General features: G+C 41.4%; 1 protein-coding gene across 3 annotated transcripts in view; it reads left to right on the forward strand.

The window, feature by feature from the left end:
• Window positions 1-23412, forward strand: part of abr (ABR activator of RhoGEF and GTPase) — a 131034-nt gene that overhangs the window by 26763 nt on the left and 80859 nt on the right. The window contains exon 1 of one of the 3 annotated variants that reach the window (XM_075486356.1): window positions 2224-2542. The exons of 1 other annotated variant lie outside the window; for it this stretch is intronic. In XM_075486356.1, coding sequence (XP_075342471.1) covers window positions 2482-2542 — 61 coding nt within the window. In that variant the 5' untranslated portion in view covers window positions 2224-2481. Of the gene's footprint in view, window positions 1-2223; window positions 2543-22774; window positions 22859-23412 lie in introns of those variants that run through there. One more of the 3 variants, XM_075486357.1, reaches the window with a different exon arrangement.

A 23412-nucleotide genomic window follows, 5' to 3' on the forward strand; every position in this document is an offset into this window, starting at 1 on the left:
AATTCTCATGATCATTGCTGCTTTATTACGTTTTGTTTGTATGGAAAACTGATTCTTGAGTAACTATTTTGATTACTCTGTGTAGTGTACAACTCAATTAAAGCACTTCGACAATGAAAATCGTGAGGAAAAATAAGCACAAATTCCCATTTGATTTAGACAGCCAGGACTTCATACATAATGACCTAAAAACCAATCACCTCAACTTCAGAGGTGGAACTTTTGGTGATGCGAAAGGTGAGGTTTCATCTGTCTTTTGCGAAACAGCAGCTATTTGATTACGAGGTCGAACTGGGGAGTTGTGTCGGGTCGATGGTGGTCATCTGCGGCCAGGCAAGAGCAACCGTGTTATACTAAGCGCGGTGAAGGCATGGGATGAAAGGAGCTGCATGGGAACTAGGAGCAGAATTGAAAATACAGAAAGCCCTCTTTTAAAAACACTGTGTGATTAGTGCTCTATTAGCTTATGTGGAGTTGAGCAACTTAGCAGACTCAGTCATAGGACTTAGTTCTGAGGTGATTAAATACCCCCCAGAGCACTCAGAGGGGAAGAGGGTTGTTATGAAGGAAAAGAAAATGTCATTTTGATAGACAGTGATGAGTCTTTAGGGGTTTACTTAATGCCAAGAATTGGATACTATAAAAGACGCTCACACTGAACTTGATGTTAAATTCTCTGCCTTCTATGTACTTTGGCAATATATTTTACAGAACAGATATAGCTCAATAGTTAGCAGGTTTAAAGAAGGTTATTTTTTTTCTCAAGGACGGATGTTGAAGCTGGAACATAAACAAAAGGACTTGAAGTTGATTGATTCGTTTTGGTCTCAAAGAATCTGGAAAACTGTCCATCTGGTTAGTGATGGCTCTTATTTTTTTTTAAAGTCTGAGTCTGAGGGAAAGAGAGACTCAGTGTGGCAGTCACAGCATTTTATCCGTGTTGAAGTTATAAGTTTTTAAAAGTTCCTCTGAAACTGAGTGGGTGTTCAGGCCTTTAAAGCTGCAGTCGGCAGGTTTTCAAAATTCCGAGTCTAAAGTCGGAAAATTCGAACTGATACAACTCGCAGGTCCCTCCCCCAACCTCTAACAAGCTCCGAATCGCCCCCCAAACCCCTCCCCCTCTGTGGACGAGGTTGTGCACGTGAGTTCACACCAGTGTGAGCGCACACAAGCTGGGGCAGACTCACGCCAGAGAGTCTCTATTATGAGACATTTTTGAGTTATTAGCGCCAGCCCTATGGAAAATGGTCATTCTGCACTCGCTCGCCAGCGCCCCCAGACAAGATCAACTGAACTGCAGCCAAATTTTTTATAATGGGGCGAATAGGAAGTGGTACGGCTGTCTGTAAAAGGGTTGTGCTCACGCTCAGCAGCGTGTGCACAAGCTGTGATTGACAGGTAGGATTCCTCCACCCTAACTTGATTGGTTAAAAACAGCCAGGAGCGCTCGGTTTTTGCAAGCATGATTACAGGCTTCAGAGAGAGCTACAGATTTAGTTATTTTTCCTAAACAGCCTATTTAATATTCTACTTCCAGAATCCCATGACAGTTCAAGCTAATATGACTAAAAAAAAGTTGCCGACCGCAGCTTTAACCTCCACAATGCACACCGTCATTAATTTAATCCACAGTATGCTGTAACTCGGGTGAGTATGTGCACATTTTGTCCCCTAACAGTGCGGTACAAAACCGTAAACTCGGCCCTTCAATCCACAGAGCATGAATCTGATTCTCTGGGCTGGTGCGTTGCCAGGTCTGCGGTGGTGCTGCATTTCAGCTTCACTCTTTAAAAAAAACATTCATCCAGTTTTTCTTGGAAAGATGCATTTCGGTGTTGAGGGCTGAACAATTAGCTACAGTAGCTTGTTTGTAGTCTGATGCTTATACATTTAGTAAGCTTATTCATAACATTCAAGTGTTTATGGTGGGGTTTGACAAATAAAATGTAAGAAGAATTTAAGCCCAACAATCAGGTTTCCTCAGTTTGCTTAACATTTTTGGATCTGGTGTTCAGCTAGTGGTGTTACAGTGAGAAACCTGGTTTGTGTTCAGTTTTTATGCACTGGCTCTATATTCCTTCCTCCGCTCAGAGGCAGAGAGTGAAAGGCTGATGAAGCGTTCGCGCAGAATCAAAAGAGAGGAAGAGGAGGGGTAGATGCAAGTGAGAGAGCAAGCCAGAGAGAGAGGGAGTGCTTCTCCCTTCCCCTAGCAACGGTCGGCGGTGTCCGTCTCCAGCCTGTTGTTTGCTCTCGCACACGCAGACACACACACCTCTCATACACATGCCTGTTGGACCCTGGCTTTTCTTGTTTTCTGACATTTTTCCACCCCAAATGCTTCTTTTTTCTTCTTACTGTGAGATGAAGGCTTTTTTATAAGGATAAGGAAAAGAAGCAGCGGCAACACGAAAAACATCAACAGAAGAGAGCTGAAGACATAAGAGCGAAGCAGAGTGACTGAGATAGGGAGAGAATAGGAGGATGGAGCCCCTTAGTGCTCATGGCCTGCCCCGGCTCTCCTGGATCGACACCCTCTACAGCAGTACGTATCTTTCCATCCATCTATTCACTCATCTCCACTCATCGCTTCCCACTTATCTGTGCAGTCAGCTTTACCTCAAGCCATTTTACCCTGCACCCCCCTCTCCTTCTCTTCATGCGCTGCCTGTTTGCGTTAGAACCACGGCTTCATGCACGCAGTGGGATCACTTTGCATTTTCTCAGGACTTCCAATTAATGGGAATCATTTGTTCTTCTTTTCGTTGCCTCTGTTCCCTGATGGTGGTAACAACTCGTGTCGGTTGTTTTCGGGCTTTTTGCTGCCTCAAAGGCACAGAAGCAGGGGGGAACTCAGAGATGTACAGCATGAGTGTTGCTCACAGCCTCAATGTAGAACTTTATGTTCTATCTCATTTAGGACACAAGCTGTCAGATTGTGAATTTTTAATGAGCGCTTTATTGTATTGTTCAAGCTGTGATGCAGGCATTCAGACGTGTCATACTATACACTGGGTCAATTTGAGATCAGCTGACAGCAGTTTGTTTTCAGGTGGGAGTAATAAACACCAGCGATCAGGTGATTCCCTTTACTTTTTTTGGTCACTTAGTCTTATCTTGATGTTGTTTTTTTTTTCCCAATATGTTTTCCATAGAAGGGAATATGGACAATAGTTGGGCATGCTGTTACTCAGAGAGGTGGCTATGACGCTCTTTACAACAATACCCATATCTGACGAGGCGCAGCTGTGCTTAGTGTGTTCCTGAGGTGCTGTGTGAATGCTGGGAGTTTTGGGCACATGACACAGCCTTTTGGGGTTTGTTCTGTTGTGTCACCTATTGTTACCAAGCTGTAATCTCATGAGAGGGAGAGCATATGAGAGGAAGAGGGAGGTGAGGAGGTGTTTGATACTGAAAAAGAAACGGGAAGCATGCTGTCAGAGGTGTGTTCACAGATTTTGCAACTGCCCCAGAGACACTGAAGGCAGCTACATGTGAGTGATTACATATCCACATGTATACTGAAATGTAAAAATGATATAAGATAATACTTAGTCTGTTAAAGTGGAAATCAGTCTTGCGTCATGAGCGTTTACATTACAGTCATAACCACTTAAACACCCATTCAAACTTGATATAAATCACAGCTGACACAATATCATAAAGATGGAATTTAGAAATATACAGAATTCTACAGTCAATGCAAACTAACCTAAGTTTACAACTTGTTTTCCTACATTTGACCACTCTGTTCTCTTCTTCCAGAAGTTGATGCTCATTATGAAATTTCAGTCGTCCTGCAAACAACTTTTGTGCTCGTTTTGGAGATGGAATAATTCCCTATGCTTTTGAATAGTATTTTTGCTTATAAATATATAACTTAAGAGTCAGTGAGAGTTGGTGCTGCATGTTCGATGATATTGCTGTAGCTCACACAGCTAACAGTCCTGAAGTAAAAAGTCTAGCAAAATGGCTAAGCAGCAGCTTTGGCTTGGCTTTTGCATTTGATCACATGACCCATAACAACTTATAAGCATTTTGCAGGGTCGTAGCAGTCTGTTGAGTCTCTTTAAAAGTCTCTTTTTATTCAGGTCTGACTTCACATTTGACAGAAGTGGAAGGGATTTCCATCCTTATCTTTTAACTTAGAAAAATGAACTTGTTGCCTATGATATCATGCTCTTTTCTTGTGAAGCGTCAGTGTTGTCGGTGACTGGATGCATTACAGAGGTGGGTATTCCCTGCTGCTCTGCAGTCACAGAGCATACATTAGTCCTCTTTAAAAATGGATCAGGTCAAGGTTGCTGTGATAATGAATTCTTATCACTACTTTTTTTTATCATTTTACTATTGTATGTTGTTTTGGTTTTGACCTTTCTGTGAGCATCAGCAGAATACATCATTATCTTAATGTATTGTGTATATATATGTATTGAAATGCTTTTTGCATTCAGAAAGAAGCTGGATGTGCACACAAGGAGACAGGCTATTAGCATCACAACAGACGCCGTCTAGACTTATGATATATTTCGAGGGAAAAGGGCACACACTTCTATGCACCTGTAATCTCATTATCCTCTTGCGCTCCATGTGTTCTTCATACACTTTGTGTGCCTGTGGGTTTTTTGTTGGTTGGCTCTTGCAGGGTTGCTTAACTGGCCTTCTTCCTCTTCTCAGGAATTAAAATGCACAATAACTTTTGCAAGCCTTTCCAGAAATGCTGTTAAGTTGGCTTCCTCTGTACTCCTACATAGACCTTGAAATGGCCCATTCGTAAGTGGCGTGTGACGGCCCAGCGTCCTCAATCACAAACCACTTACATCAGAACTAAAGCTTCCTCTGTTATGGAGTGAATTAATAACACAAGGCTGTAACTGCACCCTTCTCCTCAGCCACTGAAATTGTGTTGATGCTTCTGTGTTTAAGTAGTGATTGTGCATCCTGAACCTCTGATGCTCAGAGCCACAGTGACTCTGCGTCCCTGAGAGACCGAAGTCTTCCTTTTTAGCTCAGGGGTGGGCAACTTTTCTTTTTTTTTCTTCTTTTTTCTTCTTTGCACCTATCTGACTTGAAATATAAACTGAAATATAGGCAAAACTTGACATTTGTCCATTTTTTTTTTTAAGCATTAAATCTAATTCTGGTTCTGCCATCAAAACGGTTGACCTTTAAAGCCAAATTTAAATGCACTGTGTGTGTACAATCATTTGAATTGGCAATATTTTTGTTTAATTCATCAAGGTTCCCTATTACAAAATTCTGAAAACTATTCAGGAAAGTTTAGCTTTTGTCTATCTCGACAGTCAGAACAGTAACGTGGGCCTATGTTTCTATCACTGCAAAAATGAATAAAAGAATGGAGATGGTGAAACAACAAATTCAGAAGGGAGGGTGCATAGCACTCACATCAGTTTAAGTGCACAAACGCACTCCCAAGCAAAATTGCCAGCCAAGACTTCTCATCAGTCATCTTCTGGACTTTTTGTCCTGTCAGCATCGTAAGTGGTTGACTCCCAGGCAGCAATTAGCGTGTGCATGTGTGTCGGTTACAAATATTTTACCAAAACCCTTTTATTTGTTTCTTATTCTATCCTCCTCTGTTTTTTTCCTCGTCTCAGTCTGCGAGTCTGATCACTGTCTCGAGTGGGTTTCTCACACGTGCTCATAAAGTTAATCAGTTTTGTTATTATCTGCAGCAGGGTAAAAGGATTTTTTTTCTGCCCATGATCTGATTTAAGAAGCATTTCAGTGCTTCGGGTGTCTCCATTTTCTCTAACCCCTACTCCATCAGTTAGCTCAGTATTGTGTATCTTTATTGTTTGTTACATGTCCTTGTTGCTTCAGTGGTTTGTGTACCCTGGCAAATTTTGAACAGCTGCTTTGTAAATATGTGCCTTTAGACATCGAAATGTGTTTTTTTTGTTCCCAAAGTTTGCCCTAGATTTTTCGAAATATCTGGTTGGAAAAAGGCTGTGCTTTGATTTTCCTCTTGGCCCAGCACTCTTGTCAAATTGTTCCCTCTCAGCCGTTGACCTGAGACCCTTTGTTCCGAAGCCTTTTCAGTGGGCTGTCTGGATGGTTGTGAAGAATAGCAAAGTGGATCAGTGCAAGGAAAGCAGCGATAATTGACAAAATGGTCGGTACTGAACATGAATTTCACATAAAAGTCCAAGTAAAATTAGAATGTCAGGTAAAAGGCACTTCACTTTGCTCGCTGAGCACCAGCTGGCTAAACTGCAGTACAATGTAAATACTTTTAAAACCTTCATTTTTACTGCGTCTGTCAAAATGTTTTTCACTTTTTCCTGAATAATGGATACCAGGTTGCTTTTCATTTGTACGATGTTGGTCTTTTTTAAAAAAAAAAAAATGTATACAAAGATCCAGATTCTTTTAATCATTTTGGTAAGGGTTTTATTCCTAATGTCGCATTAATATTGTGAAGCAAACCCTTGAGCTTTTTAACTCCAGCCCATCACTTATGTGATTGAGATGCAGCTTACCGCAGCCCCCTCAGCCTGAGAGACAGACTCAGGCCTGCGCGGTAACCTTCACAGTATTAGCTTAATCTCTGGCTTGCTTCAGTGCCATGTGCTGCTAAAGCTACATCAAAGGAAAGTTGGATTATGTAATAGCCAGAATATGGACATTTTGTTTTTGGCATGGCAGAGCAGAGGTGTCACGTGTACATGCAGAGACATAAACATGCACATATGTCAAAAGGATTTCCCCTCATCCGATTGATGGTGAGGAGTGGCCCCGAAGGAGCAGTAACAAAATAAAAAATCCTTTTTTCATGTCAGTGTTGGAGAGTACTTGTGCTCAGGTCTTTCAAACGGCACTCAAATAAAAAGTCCGCATTAACCAAAGGCTGGAGATGCATGTCAAATATCCATCTAACAAACACCTGAGTATAATCATATTGGAGCACAAATCCTCTCCAATCACCATCAATAGTATATTTTTGTCACATGACAGGACAGTAGAAACATTTTTATTCAGAATGGCATTAATAAGAATGAAATGCATTGTAACGCATGGTGGTTTTCTGTGCATCCAAACTGACTTTCCCAAGCTGTCATACGATCGGTCTGGTCCCTATTTGCTGCACATAAACTGTAATAAATGAACTTCATTGCTAGCCAGCAGCTCCTGGCTGACTTCCACCCAGTCCCAGTTCTGTCTGAAAGTGTTTAATGTTACTACTTAGTTGGCTGTCACATGGCTTGCTTCAGCACACTAAAGTGATTCTGAATAGCTTCCCAGCAGAGAGAGTTAAATACAACAAGGGATATCTTATTTATCACACCCTACAAATTTAATTTGAACAAACTACCTGGCTCTCCACCTCTCTGTCTCCATCTCAGTCAGAATAGCTGGCGGTTCAACTCTCAGTGCCAACAGAAAACCGAATCAATGGCATCCGATTGTGTTTCCAAACATGTCGATTGTGGCTGGACCACAGAGAAGAAGACCATGCACTCTAACCCAAATGAGCCAATTAAACCTCTGGTTCACTTTGAAGATGCCACGTTTCACTGTTGGTACTTTTCCTTCCTTATTTTACTTTGATTACTGAAAGGTCAAAAGAAGCTGTATATATGCTGGTAGAGCAGAGACGAGGATTATAATCCCAATGATCACCTTTGAGCCTAAAATCAGAAATCCAAAGTCAGTCTGCACTTCTAACTGCATTGCAATAAGAAAAACAAAGAACTCCTCTGTGACTACAATGGAAAAGAAAAGCCTAATCAAATCACTCTTAATTATCTTCTTATCCACGAGCTGCTGTCAGAGCTGTGACGTCCCTCTCTACCTTCAGGAATTTGTTTGAAGGCTCATCTCTTCAGAGAACACCTCCGCTACACTTCTGTACTTGTTCTACTTATACTGTTTTTAGAAGCTTTAATGTTGTTTCCTCACTTGTAAGTGACTGCTAAATATTATCAGAATAGCTGTGAGCTCTACAGCTGCCACTTTGTTGCGATGCTGTGCAGTACGAGCAAAGGTTTTGCTTCGTGGGGCGAACTGTTGCTACGTGTCAAGTCTTGAATAATTTTCTTCTCACCGGTTAATCTCCTCCATTATACCAATCAAATCAATACAGGAATCTGTTCCCTCCTTTCTCTGCGCCGTAGCTATAGAAACAGACATTCAAAGCAACTGTCACACACAGCAGTGGGAAACATTCTGAGTCAGCCCAAAGCATCACAGTTATGTAATACAATCATCTCGGCTGCCTCTTCACTGCTTCTCTGCTGTGTGTTTAAGAATTGTCTTCCCTTTGTGCCGTGAAAGAGTTCTTGCTTATGTAAGGGGCTTCGAGTTCATCTTTTCAAAAACAGTTTATAAATAGCTGCACAATGCCGTTTAACCAAATGGTGCCTGGTTTGTTCAATATAGGAATGCTGGAAATTATGGGGAAATAATCATTTGAGCATTTGCTCTTATTGAGCAAAACCTTGAATCCAATATTATGCTGTCGATTTATTTAATTTTTTTGATCAAGGACCAGATATAAGATCCCAACGATGATAACCTGTAACTTAAATTTCTTACTGACAGAAAGTTACAGAGCTGTGATTGAGCATTTGCTTCCAAATGAGTGAGTCCATCTGAAAGGAGTGAAGGAAACATCTGGCAGGCTGTCATAACACTCCCTCGGTTGTTTGATCGCCTACATCCCTGCTGGGGTTCTGCTGTACCATGGTGGCCTGGGTTCATTCAGTGACAACCTTGTGAATTATAGATGACGTTTTTTTTCCTCGGTGTAGTATGTTCTTGTGGCTCTTTTACATACGGCAAACAAGCAGGGGTGAAAAGTGTGGAAATGCTGTTCGCCTGACCACGGCTTGTGATGTTGGATGCACCCGTTGTGCTAAATCCCAGGTTACAGAACAGTTATGTCATTTTAACAGTAATGACCTGCTAGTGGGTAGCGCTTTAAGCATTGCTGTTAAAGATTGCTTTAAAGCAAATAATTTTTATCACAGAGCTGGAATTCATTTCATACACTGCCTGACAAAAGAAAGTCCCACATTTTGATATTTTTGGGATCACCTGTGGATCTGATTATGGCACACATTCATTGTGCCATCGTTTTGGTAATCTTATGCGAAATCCCAACATTTATCACAGTTTGAGCCCAATGAATCCTGGCAAAGTCACCTTGGAGTATGACTAAAAAAGCTGTTGATGGAAAAACCTCGTAATTCAGGTAGTCAGCTGACCTCATTTTTGGGCAAATTACATTAGTGAACCTAGATCTGCCCAACTGAAAAGGACCTCGGGTCATTTGGTTAGTTAAATCCAGATGTTTTTTTTCATTATGAATTAAATTTCTTTATGGTTTGTGTGATCCCAGATTTTCATAAATGATGAAATCATGAAAAATGCAGAATTCCAGCTGACTTTAGGTGTTCTTTTTGTTGATTAAAAGAATCCTTAGTTTAAGCAATGCCTAATATCTCGCCATCTCTACATCGGTGAGCTGTGAAATTCCTTTGTTGTGTTTGATGTTAGAAGGTGTGTCATGTGTCTCGGTGCGTTTGTGTTCTGCGAGTCCGCGGGGACCTTCAACATGTCCCGAGGGGCTAGACCTGTGTGGTGTATGTCTGCTACGTTACTATGGAAAGCAGTCATCCTACAGGGCTATGGTAACCACAAACCTCTTCTTCTTCTGCCATCCATGCTCCGTTCATCTCAGCCAATCGGCACACAGTGACTCGTCTTCTTCGGCCAATGGTGCGGCTGGCATGTTTACATGCTCCCGGAAGGCAGGGGCCATCATTAAGCATTCAGGGTAGTGTAGCGGAAGAGAGGAGTGAAAGGAAAAAAGGGGAGGAGTGGGGGAGACAGTGAAGCACGTTGAGGCCATTGTGACTTGGAGCTGATGGATGGCCTCATGCAACAACCCGTCAACCAGCCAGATTCAGGTGAGCAAACCTATACGTCTTAATCCACCTCAAATTTTTTGTTAAATGGGCTCCAAATTTCTTAATCATCAATATAAATTCAACTGTAGACATGCCTGGTTACATGTTTACAGTTTGTAGTTAAATGTGTGAAATGAAGAATCCCTTAACCTGCAGGCTGTTATCTCTCCTTCTTTGTGCCGGTCTTTGTTTAACCGTGTGTGTCATTAAAGATTAATTGCCCCCCTAAGCTTTTGGTCTTCTAGTCTGAAAGGGTCAAGATGTTCAACCTGATTGGCTGTTTGCCATTGGAGAAAACCCCTACTGAGAGAAGGGGGAAAGATACCAAAGAAAAGGAGCATCCAGGCAGCTGGATGGGGGGGAGACGGGAGACTGCTATCTCTCTGCTATCACTCACAGTGATAGCAGAGAGATGCATTGCTTGCTTAATTCCTGTATTAATGTAGGAACCATTTCATCCTTGAAGTTAGTCATTTCTTGTCTGTGATCTTGCTGTTTTTTGTTCAGTTTGGCACTTTGATTGGCCACACTTTGGAATCACTTTCAACTTTTTATTCACTTCCTCACTGGGACCGATGGTCAGTCTCAGAATCAACACAATGATGTCCGTAATGTCACTTCATGTGTGTGTTTGTTAGTGTGTTTACACACTTCGTGTCAGATGGTCTTGTACTCACTTAAGGCGGTAGCATGGTTGCCGCGTCTGTCACGGCGGTGTCGCACCGTGACGTCAAAATGCGAACTGGATGGACTGTTGTGAGACCAGGCTCAGTGAGGAGGTGCGTTTGTACAGACAGCTGTACGAAACTGCAGTGAAACAGCACAGGGAGCACATAAACTCCCAAAACTGGTACACAGAGATTGGCAGAACTTTGGGGAAAGAGGGAGAGTTCTGTAAGAATGTGTGGAGGAAGCTACGGGACAGATACGTGAAGGCAAAGAAGAGGGCAGAGACTCTGTTGATGCCGGGGGCTTCAGACCTTTACCTCTATTGACTGAATTAAAAAATTAAAATGATCTGAAAACTGCAGCAGTATCATTAATTACATTATTCCTGCTCTTGACAGCGGCATTGTTTTCTTCTCCACTTTCGTGGTTGTAGAGTAGAGGTAACCTTCACGTAGCAGCGCCACCTCTGTGACGGAGACAATTGCAACTACTGGCGCAACGAATTGCGCCACTATATAGGGTCCTATGGCGGGCACGAACTCGTGACGTCATCAACACCGCTCGCGCGAGCAGACGCGGCAACCATGCTAGAGCCTTTAGTCATTCTGTCTCTCTTGTCGCTCTCTCTGGTGTCACATGTAATTTAAATCTTTTAAACTCGGACAAGGCCAGCCTGATTGCGTGCAATCTCTGTGAATATATCTACCTTGATGCTCTTGTGTGTACAAACAGGGAAACATTATGGTTAGTGGTGCGAGACACCTTGTTTTTTTTACTATTTCTCTTTATACTTTCACTTCTGCCTCCACTTCTCAGGGGACGGAAATGAGTCTCAGCATGTGATCGTTGCCAGCCTCCTCATTTTGTTTGTGGCGTACTGTGTAGGATGAACTCTGCATGACTCTGGGGGAAAAAAAAACACAATCCTTTCTTTAATTTGATGTGGACTTTATTTGCAAAAAGGTGGCACCAGACTGAACTTTCATTCTGCAAGATGGTTGATCGTTAACATTTGAGTACATGTTTCTTGTAGATTACCTTGACCATCTTTGGCACAAATTCACATGTGACGTGGATGATCCGATCACAGATGAACAGCATTTTGTGGCTGTGTTCACATCTTGCATTTAAAGGAATCTCCATATCCGCTCTGAGGGACCACCTGTGATCAGGTCTCAGTTACCTTCTTTATCGAAATAAACACACAGCATCGCATATAATGTGCAATTATTGCAAAATGTTCGTAAGTTGTATAGAGGAGCTTTCATTCTGAACTAGTCTGAAGAAAAAACAGCTTCAAAGTTTCAGTTCCAAAGTCCACTATTTCCTCAGATTCAAAACTTTCAGATTTAGCTTTTTTGGATACTGTGTTGCCTAATCCGGAAGAGAACCAGTGGGGCTGCACCCCTCAGTTTTGTCCAGTAGAAATATGCATGACTTGGCCTAAACATCCAGCACAAAGCCCAATAAAGAGTGACTCACAGGGCTGGCAGAACAGATCTGGAGCCTGTTGGCACCAGCTCTGTAAGTACTGAACAGCAATTTGTTGTTGGCGGCTCGTGTCAAAGTAATATCTATAGCACTGCATTGCAGCTTCACCCTCATTTCACTTCAAATATATATACATTTCAAAGTGATCACAAAGACATAATTCAACAGAATACATTTTTTTTATTGGCTTCCATTGCAGTTTCCTCAGTTGTTTGGCATGATCTCTTACAGCCAACAAAAATCTCTGTGAAGTACTTTCAGAATATCTCCCTCATCTTCTTCAGATTAACTGGCATTGCAAGCTGTCAGATACAGCAGAGCGTTTTATGTGTTCTCACTCTAAATGTACACCCACACACCAACGGTCCCATTTCTTTTTGGCCTAATTAGTTTCAATATGAATATTTTTGTCCCATTGAAGCTCCCATCTTTTGATAACAAGAGGTGCTCCTTCAGCTTTTTATTTATAAAGTAACTACAACTGTAGAATTATTATATAAAAACATATACATGACCACTTCTTCCCCTCGTTCTCCTCTACCCGACACACCTGTGTTACATACTCATTTCTTCTTATGTGCATCATATTCTCCTACTTGGTCTGTGGAGTGCCGTAAAGAGACAACAAAATCAGTGACTAGGTTCACCCCGAAGGCTTTTGAATGGTAATTGCATTATAATAGCTTCGCTCGTTGTAGCGCTTTTGTTTCCCTTCATGGTTTGATACACTTTTCATCAGAATAAACACGCAGGGTACAGATGCACACTGAGGCGTTGAGGCCCACACAGTACAGTTGCAGTACTGTTACTGTGCTGAATGCGGGTGTGTGTTGGCATTGAATAACTCTGGAGTACGTGTGATGAGCTGCTAGCCTCATACCTGCTGCTAACAGTCGCAGGTGGTGGAAGGTGCAAGGTGGGAAGTGGGCTGTGGAATATGGTGGATTAGTGATGGCAGTGGAGGTGTTTGTGTCTTTTTGCTCAGCAGGTATGTCTGCACTTGAATGCGACTTCTTGTGTGTGCAGATGGGGACAGCTTCAGGCCCTCTGTATGACAGTGGTTGCCCTAATCTATGGTAGCAGTGGCTTGTTTCCAACCAGTTGGAGCCGTGGGGATTTAAACCAGCTAATTATAATGTATAGTGGCTAGCTGCCATGGTAACATTGCTGGTTGGGTTTTGGAGCTGCAGGGACATGGAGTGGGGGGGTGCTTCCTTATCGCTTACTGCTTACAGGCATATGGCACATGAAGATATGCAGCAGTAGTATAATTGTCAGTCATTTGATGTATTTAGGGACAATCCTGCCTTTTTTCTGGACTCCTCTTTGGCAGGAAAGTACTCCACATGTGTGCACACAGACTGTGCAGTGGATAGATAATGGGCACACCTCTCGATAAACCTCATCTCAGTACATTTGTAGCAGAACGTGTTCAAAGTGTGAATCATGAAGTCCCATCTGTCGTTTTTGCCAGATGTTCCATGCTGTTAAGAGTTTGATTTGGAATTGTCAATTCTCAAGGCTTTGGACCCTTTGATTTCCGTTTTACTCCTACAACGTTTCCTTCCACCTACCCTTTCCTCTCTTGTAAGTAATGTGTGGGAGTCCTGCAGCTTATTGACCTTTAAAGTGTTCTCAGCCTTTTTCCTGAGCACAGCGGTCAGAAGGAGCCAGCCATTATCTTCTTGATCAGGCCGGATCAGGGAAATGGGGAACTAAGACCCCAGTTTAAATGGAATACTCACAGACACTGGCTTTGTTAGCATTGTTCAGTATTATTATAAAATCAAGTTCTGGGATGATGATCTTTTTTTGTGTGTGTGACTGTTCTGCTCTCTTTTATCCCTGATATTGTGTTTCTTTTCTTCTCTAACATAATATGACTGTGGATGAATACCACAGGATGGGACTATTCTTATATCTAAGATTATATCTTATTTCAACACAAAGGACGTGGAAAGAAATCGCACGTCTTTTTTTCTTCTTCTCTGGTGTAAGTGAAAGCATGCTTTGAATTATTCCAAAAAGTTAACTAATTTCTGTAGATTAAAAAAGAAATCCTTCCCAGGAGAATAGTGAATTGAAATATTATAGTCGAAGCACAAGCCTGAAATTACACAAACTTCTCAAATTGTACCAGCAGTGCTGCATTTGGTTTCCATTGGCATGTCTCTTATCTGAAATCACATATGGACTCTTATCCTAGAAAATTTTGTTCAGTTTGTTATTCATTAAAACAATTAAAACAAAGATGCATGAGATGATAAATTCATATAGATTGTTTTTGGTGGCTTTTTTTAAGAGCATAGCTTCAGATTTTAGTGCAATAAAAAGGCATTTTATGCATTATGCATAGTGTTTCTGCGTCTCAGATTTATGTGTGGGATCATGTTGCTGCATCTTGTTCTTATTATTGTTGTTGTGACACCCTTAAGGCTTCCCACAGATGAAGTTGCAGCAGTTTTGCTCAGTGCGGAAAGAAAAACAACAGAACCTAACAGTAACCCAAATGACACTAAACAACAGAAGACCAATGAGCCGGGCTAAATCCAAATCAAAATGGACTTCTACTAATATATAGCTGCATTGACGAGACTTAACAGAAGAACACTGCCTAAACAGGACTACCCGTTCCTTCTCCAAAAGTAAATAAAACTGAATAGCTAAACCAAGAGTCACCAATGAACTGCTTAACAGGAAGCTGGAGGAAAGGGAGAGCGAGCTGAAATTCATTTGATTTTCTCTGAGGAGAATCTTCTATAGAGGAACAGCAGAAATGAGTGGTTATTTAAAAGAGAGACTCTTCAGCAACTTAGTAAAACTTAAGTTTACTTAGAAAGATTGGGAAGTAATATTTGTTCTTTTTCTTTATAGAATCTTAGAAAGATTATAGAAAGATTTCTTTGCTGTGCCATCGTACACCATGTTGGGCGTATGATACAAAAAGCGTTGTTAGACAGATTTCCATTGTTGGGGTTAGTTCAGGCAGAAAGCCAGACATATGTTGAATCTGCTTTGTTGTTCAGGTCCAAGGTCTCCAGCTGAGAGAAACTTTTGACTCTTGGTATCCCAGGGTTCTCTGCTATCCACACACGTGCACATTTACAATCTTTTGTTTTCGATTGAATGTTTTTGTTCTGAGCTGCATTTTTCAGTCGTCTCCCAGGCATTTTGGTTGACTAGGATTGTCTGAGACTGTGATTTGCACGCTTGTTGAAGTGCATGAAGCAAATCCTGCACATACAGGGCTGCACATACAGGGCCCATTTCTAATGGGACACGGGCAGGATTGTGATAATCTTATTTTGTAGTTACCATAATGTGGCTTTTGAAAAGAAATCTCACAGATCTTTTAAGGTCATAGATTGCAAAATGATATAATTAATTTTTTATCTCACTGGTTTTAATTTCTGTCTCTTTGGCTTTTAATCATGTTTCTTTGGCTTTTTAAGGTTTTTACTCCCCTCTTGTGGTAGAATCATTTATTTGTTGTTGTGATTGTCCTGTCTGTTGGCTGTATAGTCTGATCTGGTGGCAAACCAAGTTTTCTATCTATCTATGTATCTAAAATGTGACCCATGGAGCTCTGCCCAAGTGTGCCTGAACAGTGTTCAAAGTTTTCTTTCTGTAGAAGTACTCTGTTGAATGGCCACTCTTATTATTCTAACACTGTTGATCCTTCATCACATATTTAAAGGGGAACTGCGGTATTTTCAACATTAAGCCTCTTTTCTGAGTCGTCTGCAATGTTTTAGAACCCCCCTCACCGCTTTTTTGATGTTTACTGCTGTTTCCGGTATTTGCCTAATTTTGATTCTTCTCAACCTGCTTCAGAACGGCAAGTCATGTGCATGTCTAGAAAGGTCCGTAAAAGCACCATAAACGTCCGTTTTCAAAATCATCAACTCACCGGAGTGGTTACTGGTGTGCACTGGTAATCCATATCAAATTTCGTGGCGAAAAGTTGCTTCTGTCGTGTTTTATTTGACATTTTGTACTGGATGTTCGTTGATATTACTCCGCCACCGCTAAGAAAATAGTGCGAGCATGAACGAGCTGCCAAATAAAACACGACAGAAGCAACTTTTTGCAATGAAATTTGATATGGATTACCAGTGCACACCAGTAACCACTCCGGCGAGTTGATGATTTTGAAAACGGACGTTTATGGTGCTTTTACGGACCTTTTAGGACATGCACATGACTTGCCGTTCTGAAGCAGGTTGAGAAGAATCAAAATTAGGCAAATACCGGAGACAGCAGTAAACATCAAAAAAGCGGTGAGGGGGGTTCTTAAACATTGCAGACGACTCAGAAAAGAGGCTTAATGTTGAAAATACCGCAGTTCCCCTTTAACCTCTGCAGGTGATTGCCTACAGAAGCCTGCAACTGAAGAAGCAAGCTTGCAGGATCAAGTTAGTACACTTGGATGTTCGGGTTAAAAAAAATCAAATTACACATCCGAAACTCCAAGCTTGCCTATATTTGTGATTTAGATTAATCACCTTTGAGATGAACGTGGCCGTGACACATTCACACCTCTTCATTTGGCGCCACCCGTGTATCTGGTTAATGCTGTTCTTATCTTTCACATCCTGCAGTCATGTGAAATTCATGTGCTGTAGGTGGTTATTTTTAGAACATCTTCACCACTGCTGTATGGTTCGTTTGATGGTGGCTGTGGAGGAGCTCTCCACGCGGCAGACATGTCTGTACCGGTTCTCATTAACCACGAGGGATATGAGCTTTCCATTGAGGCAAAGAACAGCAATGATGGTGGATGTTCTTCAGGAAGTGTGTTTGATTTCTTTTCTTTTAATTCGTGTTGGATAATCAAATATTTAATGCAGTTTAGCTGATGTTTCATTTCTTGCACAATACGAGTAACTGAGACGCTGCAAGACTCGTTTGAGATACTTTGTAAGATATTTCTCACAGTAAATCATAGCTTGATTAATTTTCTTGTTTGGAAATAAATTCTACATCATCTTTTGACACCAACTAATATAGTACATCACAACCAAAATAGGGCCTTTGAAACGTCAGATTTTCCTTCGACTTCATCCGTCTCTCCTGTTAGTCGACACTGCACTCCACGGTGCCGCAGTTAGCCACGCATCCAGCCCGAACCGCTGATATTTTACAGAAACACACTCTTCAGATATTTCAAACCTGATTCTACAGATATTGGTTTGGAGAATGTCTCATGACTTTTGTTCAGCCAGCATTTGCAAAGTGCTTCAACACTACCTCAGTCCTTTCAGAGGTATAGACGGCCTTATCCAGTAACAATCCAATTTAATGCTCCAATAACAGACTCGATTGGAATCTGTCGTTGTGCAGCGAGACTTCAAATGTCTGCCGATCCGTCATTGTGAACACGAGGCTGTGCTTTCTAATACATAATGAATATAACATCCATACGTATGGGTGCGTCTGCATATCGATCACAGTTGATATCAGGCTCCAGGGTGAGGCAGCAGGCGGTAAAGAACGCAGTCTACCACTCCTTATCTGCCTTGCTGGGCAGTGACGGACTGTTGTGAACCAACAGGTTTGCTTTAGGTTTATGGGTCATTCTTTAATACAGAAAGTGTGAACAGAAATGTGTCCGAAATGGGGCAACGTTTTTTTTTATTCATTCTCTTTTTAGATCAAAGCTTCCCTTTTCATCATATATGCTACATATATACTTATTTGAAATATAGATTTAGATTCCAGTGATGTTATATTGCAGATGGTTCAGTCTTAAGAGTCTCATGTTATGTTGCTCCTAAAGGCTGTAAAACATCGACTTCCATGACGGCTTTTAATTTCCCTAGTGTCGCCCTCCCGATTTGATGATTGCAGGACAGGGAAGTGTAACAGCCCACATGTAAACACTGTCAACACACTCATGAACACCACGACTGTTGTGGCTTCACGTGGGCAGGAAGGCCAGCAGCTGAACCACCCTGACTTTTATTTTCTCTTCCCCTCTCAGTTTTTATCTTGTTTTTGAATGAATGAGAGCTTTTCTGCTTGAGCTCCCTCAAACCTCTTGAGAACAGCGCTGAAGAAACAGTGGAATAAATGGACGTCTACCCAGAGCACACACTCTCTCATGCACACACAGTGTGTATGTATAGAAAAGACAGTTGAATGTTAAAGGATGAGTGAGTAAGTCTGTGTGCGTGAGGATGCTTATCCACTCCAGTCCTGCCACCTACACACAGGTAGTTTGCAGGGCTGCTTCTCGGTGCCTACACACTGTTCGCTGACTGCAGGGCATGATGTAATCCTTTTTCTCTTTAGAAAAATTGCTGAGCAAGGCAACACAGCTCCCTGATTAAATTCTCACAATGCAGCAGCAACTTTTCAGTTCCTCAACTTTATTGGGTCTCAATGTGCACAGCCAGACAAAAGGTTTATACCCATGTTCTGTTTGCATTGCAGTCGTCGCTGAGCAAAGTGAAAACAACTTTGTTTCTGCTACTCTGATGTTACTTATTTTATGTATCAATGTTTTTTGCAAAGTAAGAAATTAATACATTGGCTTCTGATTTATTTAGTCAATCATTAATCTGTTCAGACAATAAAGATGAAATTAAGTACAGATGAGAATAGCCATTAGTTTAACATTTCTACTGCTAGAGTAGTTTTAAGAAAGTGAACAAAAGTGTTTGCATTGATATTAGTTCATTTATGGAGAGGTCCATACCCAATTACATTGAAAGAACACTGTCAACACTTAATCTGAAAGGGTTCAGTTAGATTTATGCTGTAAATAGATTTTTACCTCAGCATGCAGGCACAGCAGCTGCAGTTTTAAGCCACCGTGTTTCTGATGTTTCTATACAGCGAGGTGGTTGATGCTTTAGTGAACCGTGTGCTTGTGTAATGCTGCTGCAGTATACCCTTGTGTGATGGATGTGTTGTCAGTCATAGCCCAGTGCACATGTAGGCTGTGTGCTGTATTTCCATAGCTACGGAAGCAGCCATTTTTACTGTTGGTGCTCCAGCTCAATGCTCAGTATAGTTAAATCGGCTTCAGACTAGCCAGCTAGATCCCATTTGTCTTTTATTCTTATTTTGGCATTTCTTCAGTATGAGGAGCTGTGATCATCAATTGTGATGAGCGACCAACAGGAAGTGATTTTATGTTATGACTAACACTTGCAAAGCTGACACTGCTGACCAGTAAAAGGTCTATTCAAATCTTTACCACTCTTCCAAAAGAGTTTTGACACTTGAAAATTCTCTTGCAAAAGGCTGCATTTGGAGCAGAAAAAGTATAAAACGGATGAATGTTGCTAAGAGATGTACAGATATGCAAGCTATGTTCACATATGGGCCATAGCGCACATCTGAGACTGTATGGTCACACAGAAATTTGTAGTACTGTTTGTCTTTAGACGGGCTATGTTCATGGTGTCAGGGGGAAAGGGTTCGTTGTTAGTATGGGGGGGGGGTTTACTGTTAGGGGGCATTTCAAACCCCTCAGCTGACAGTTTTAAAAGTTTACCTGGGTCTCTGGGAGAATGGCACAGCGGGCACCTCCCAACAGCACTGCAGCAGTTTATTGGCAAGCAAGAAGCATTTTGCATCATCCAGGCCAGTTGTCATGGCAGCCTTTATCCTTTCCATGGAAATGGAGGCCAGTTATTGAGAGTGACAGGTGGATTTAGAGTTGTCCGTCAAGAGAAGTTAACAGTGAGATTGATGTGAGCTGACAGTGGACAGAGATCATGGTGCCCAGTGAGTGGGTGGTGGTGTAAGGACAGCCCACTGCTGATTTATCTGGTTTGTTATTCATCTTTCATCTGTTTGACTGACATGGAGGATTATCTTTACTGCCACACACACCACAGCCGTGATTCTCTGAAAGAGCTCTTGACCCTACATCGCCAACATGAATTGTTTTCCTGCTGCCAGATGTCAGTAGAAGCTTTTACAAGGCACTTTTATATTGATGAGCGGCATTTTTCCAAGTGGTCTTTTGCCAATATGCCGTTTATTCCAACCTGCCGCTCAAGCCCTGACCCAATTAAGGGTAAGTCCATCCAAAATGACGGGATTGTTATTTATGTACCTTCCAGCAATCTGTTCACAAACTAGTTAACAACTTTGCCCGGGGAGGACACAGCCTGGCTCTGCACAACTATCTGCTCAATTTCACTTCTTTTTCCCCAGTAGAAGAAAGATGTAATATTCTTAATTTTCCACCACTATCCAAAGCAAGTCATGGGTTTTTGGAATTTCTAAGTTTAAAAAGGTCACCACGATGAAGCTGAATGTTTTATTAGTTGTTACGTTAATGCACAAATGTGTTATTTGCATTTCCATGAAGGAGATTTCTTGACTGCGCCAAGAAAAATTTTAAGTGTCATAAAAAAACAAATAACTTTGGAATTTAAGACCTCTATTCTTCATTTGTTTAAAAAGCAGACTGCCCAACAAATTCATGCACTGTGCCTTCTTCTCTGATGTGAACATTGCGAGTGCTTCAAGTCTTCCAATATATTTTAGTGCATTTACTTCGTTCCTGGTATCATAAGTCACCTTCCATCACAATCACATGAGGAACTTGTTGGCACTGAAACTGCGGAATACCCCCCCCCCCAAATTGAAATGCTTTGCTTTTGCTCACTGTCACACAAACCCGCACAGACAGAGCTGCTGAAGTGAGCAACTTCCTGCAGAGCAGATCAGTGTGCTGTGTGTGTTTTTTACCCTGTTTAAAAGGTTTCCCAATGCAAGCCATTCCTTATTAACAGGGGCCTCACTGATTTATCTCCATCTGCACAAAGCTAAGACCGTGAGTTATTGTGCAGAGCATGTATTTGTGGTGTAAGTGTAATAGAGAATACGGCTGTTATATCAAAGTTCAAAGAGAAAAAGCAAGAGCATGAAACGGTAGTAGTTAGTGCAGTAGTTGGGGAAATCTACCCTAAAGCACTTCTAACTCTGATTTATTTTTGATTAGATGTTGAGGTTTGTCGTTTGTTTGTGCATTTATTGTAAGCCTGTAAGTAAATTGCCAAAATGATTCATAACTTGCCCTTTTTAGTGTTTTAATATGATAAAACTTCCACAAAAAGGGGAAGTTTATAAATTCAGTACCTAAAAATCAAAAGGCAACCCCTTCATTCTGTATTACATCAACATTTCATCCAGATTATTGATGATCACACAGAGAGAAAGTCTGACTAACTCTACTCTGAGTAGCCTTCATAGAGAGTTCATATTTTTAGAGCGCTTTGGATTTTATTTTACCAGAACGGCTTTAAGCCATTTGACCACCCAAAACTTTGTTGGTTGCTAGATACTTTTGTGACTAAATCAAAGTAGCTACATTAGAAAAAACAAAACTTTACTGGATCTGAACTCGCTCTTAGGTTATGGCATAAATTTGCAAAGCGAGCGCTGTGACATTCATAATTAGGGCAATTACACAGGCTACAAAATGAATCACCTGCAGCCAGCTGAGTCACTCTCAACATTAACTCTCATAACTTTTATTCCTTAAAGCCTCCTGCCTTCTCCCACCGTCTGCGTGTGCTGACAGTGTTGGTGGGATTTGTATCTTCCTCATAGCTCTGCGGTCTGCAGTGGCATGTTCATTTAACCTCTTGGTTCAGCTAATAGCACAGTAATGACTATCAGCTCTCACCAAGCTTTTAGAAGGCTGTAGGAATTACATTGTCTACGTGTGACTCTTAACTTTCTCTTTTTTTCTCATAGCAACTATCCTTTCAGGGAAGAATTGATGAAGGTCAGCTTTGTTTCGTTGCTCACTAAAGGAAAAAGCTCTCGTTGCGTTATGTTACTGTATGACCTCTGAGCGCAGCTTTCCTCTGTTGACAACAACGGGGTCACCGGTCACATCTTCACTGTAGAGATGAAATGATCCGTTTGGAATTGTGGACCATTCCTCAGAACTTTTTACATTATCTCTGAATAGACTTTCTTTTGCGTGTCAGGAGAACAATGCACATCTCTGTTTTTTTTATTCTATTGAGATAGACAAATGAGTCGGTGCTTGAAATCTTCACCTTGTTCCCCATTTGATAACAGCTGAGGTGGGAAGTTGTTTAAAAAAAAAATAAACATGTAGTAAAATATTGTTATGAGGGGTGACGGTTAATTTAATCAATTTTTATGCATGTTTGCTTGATACCTATTTAGTTTACTGAATGATTTCCAAATGTGAAGCCTCCACTGGTTCACAGTGTCTTTTTGACAAGTGGTTGAATTATTTGGTTGAGTGCATTTACGCACCCACTCGTGATATATGCCTAAATCAGTCATAAAGCAGAATAGGACAGACTTTGCTTGTAAGCTGGGTAGTGACATTGTAATAAATGACTGCCTTCAGTACATTTTAAAGCTTCCATACAGAAACTGCTCTTTTTACACGTGTCTGTTGCTTCCTCCTAAGCTGTAGGTGTTGTTGACTACAACAGTGTCGCCTTCATTTGAATGAGTGCTATCTGAAAGTTTTGAAACAGTGGAAGTATTCATCACTGAAAAGCTGCATACGGGTTCTGTTGTTTTCATATCCTTATTTTCACAGGACACCACATGCGAGTTAGCCTCTCAGATTGTAGTATTTAGTTTAAGTCGAATAAATAGGACCAATAGGACTTTACTTGCGACATAATGTGATATGGATGACTGCCAGTGAAAGGTGTATTCATCAGACGACACTCGGGGACCCGCCAATCCACTTATGGCTTTCTTTTTTGAAGCCATATGCTCTGTTCGTTCTCTCTTCTCCAGCCATGGTGAGTCAGGTCGTGCTCTTTTCGGCCGGGCACTTTCTCTGCTCTGTGGATGTGTGAGCATGTGGGTCGATCTTACTGTATGTAGGTTCACTGCTCTGTAGTGATGTGTCAGACCAAGGCTCTATTGATCTTTCAATAAGCTCTTCTTCCTCTACAAGTCGATTCTCTTTCCATGACATCTCCTATTCAATCACATGTGATGTTAAGCTTTACTCCATTTTAATCCTCTGAAATGACAGAATGTTTGTGTGCCCGTGAGGACTTACTAAACAGGTTAGGGCTGATGAAGCCTCTCAACTGAGAAATTCTCTCCCCTTGGACTGATGGCGCAGCATGGATTTTTGTGCTTGTCACACATGGAGATTGTCAGGATGCATTTGCTGACGGAGGCAGGCCACACGTGAGGCAGCAAGTGTTAAAGGGTTTCATCAAGACGGCAAAATAGCTTCGCAACCAGACTATATTTTATCAGACTGTGGAGCTTCTCCTGAGAAACGATGCAATTTTAGCTAGCTTTAGCTGAGTAGCTCAGTTACTAATTGAACATATTTGTT

Source organism: Odontesthes bonariensis, chromosome 16 (assembly GCF_027942865.1).
Source record: "Odontesthes bonariensis isolate fOdoBon6 chromosome 16, fOdoBon6.hap1, whole genome shotgun sequence".
NCBI lineage: Eukaryota > Metazoa > Chordata > Actinopteri > Atheriniformes > Atherinopsidae > Odontesthes > Odontesthes bonariensis.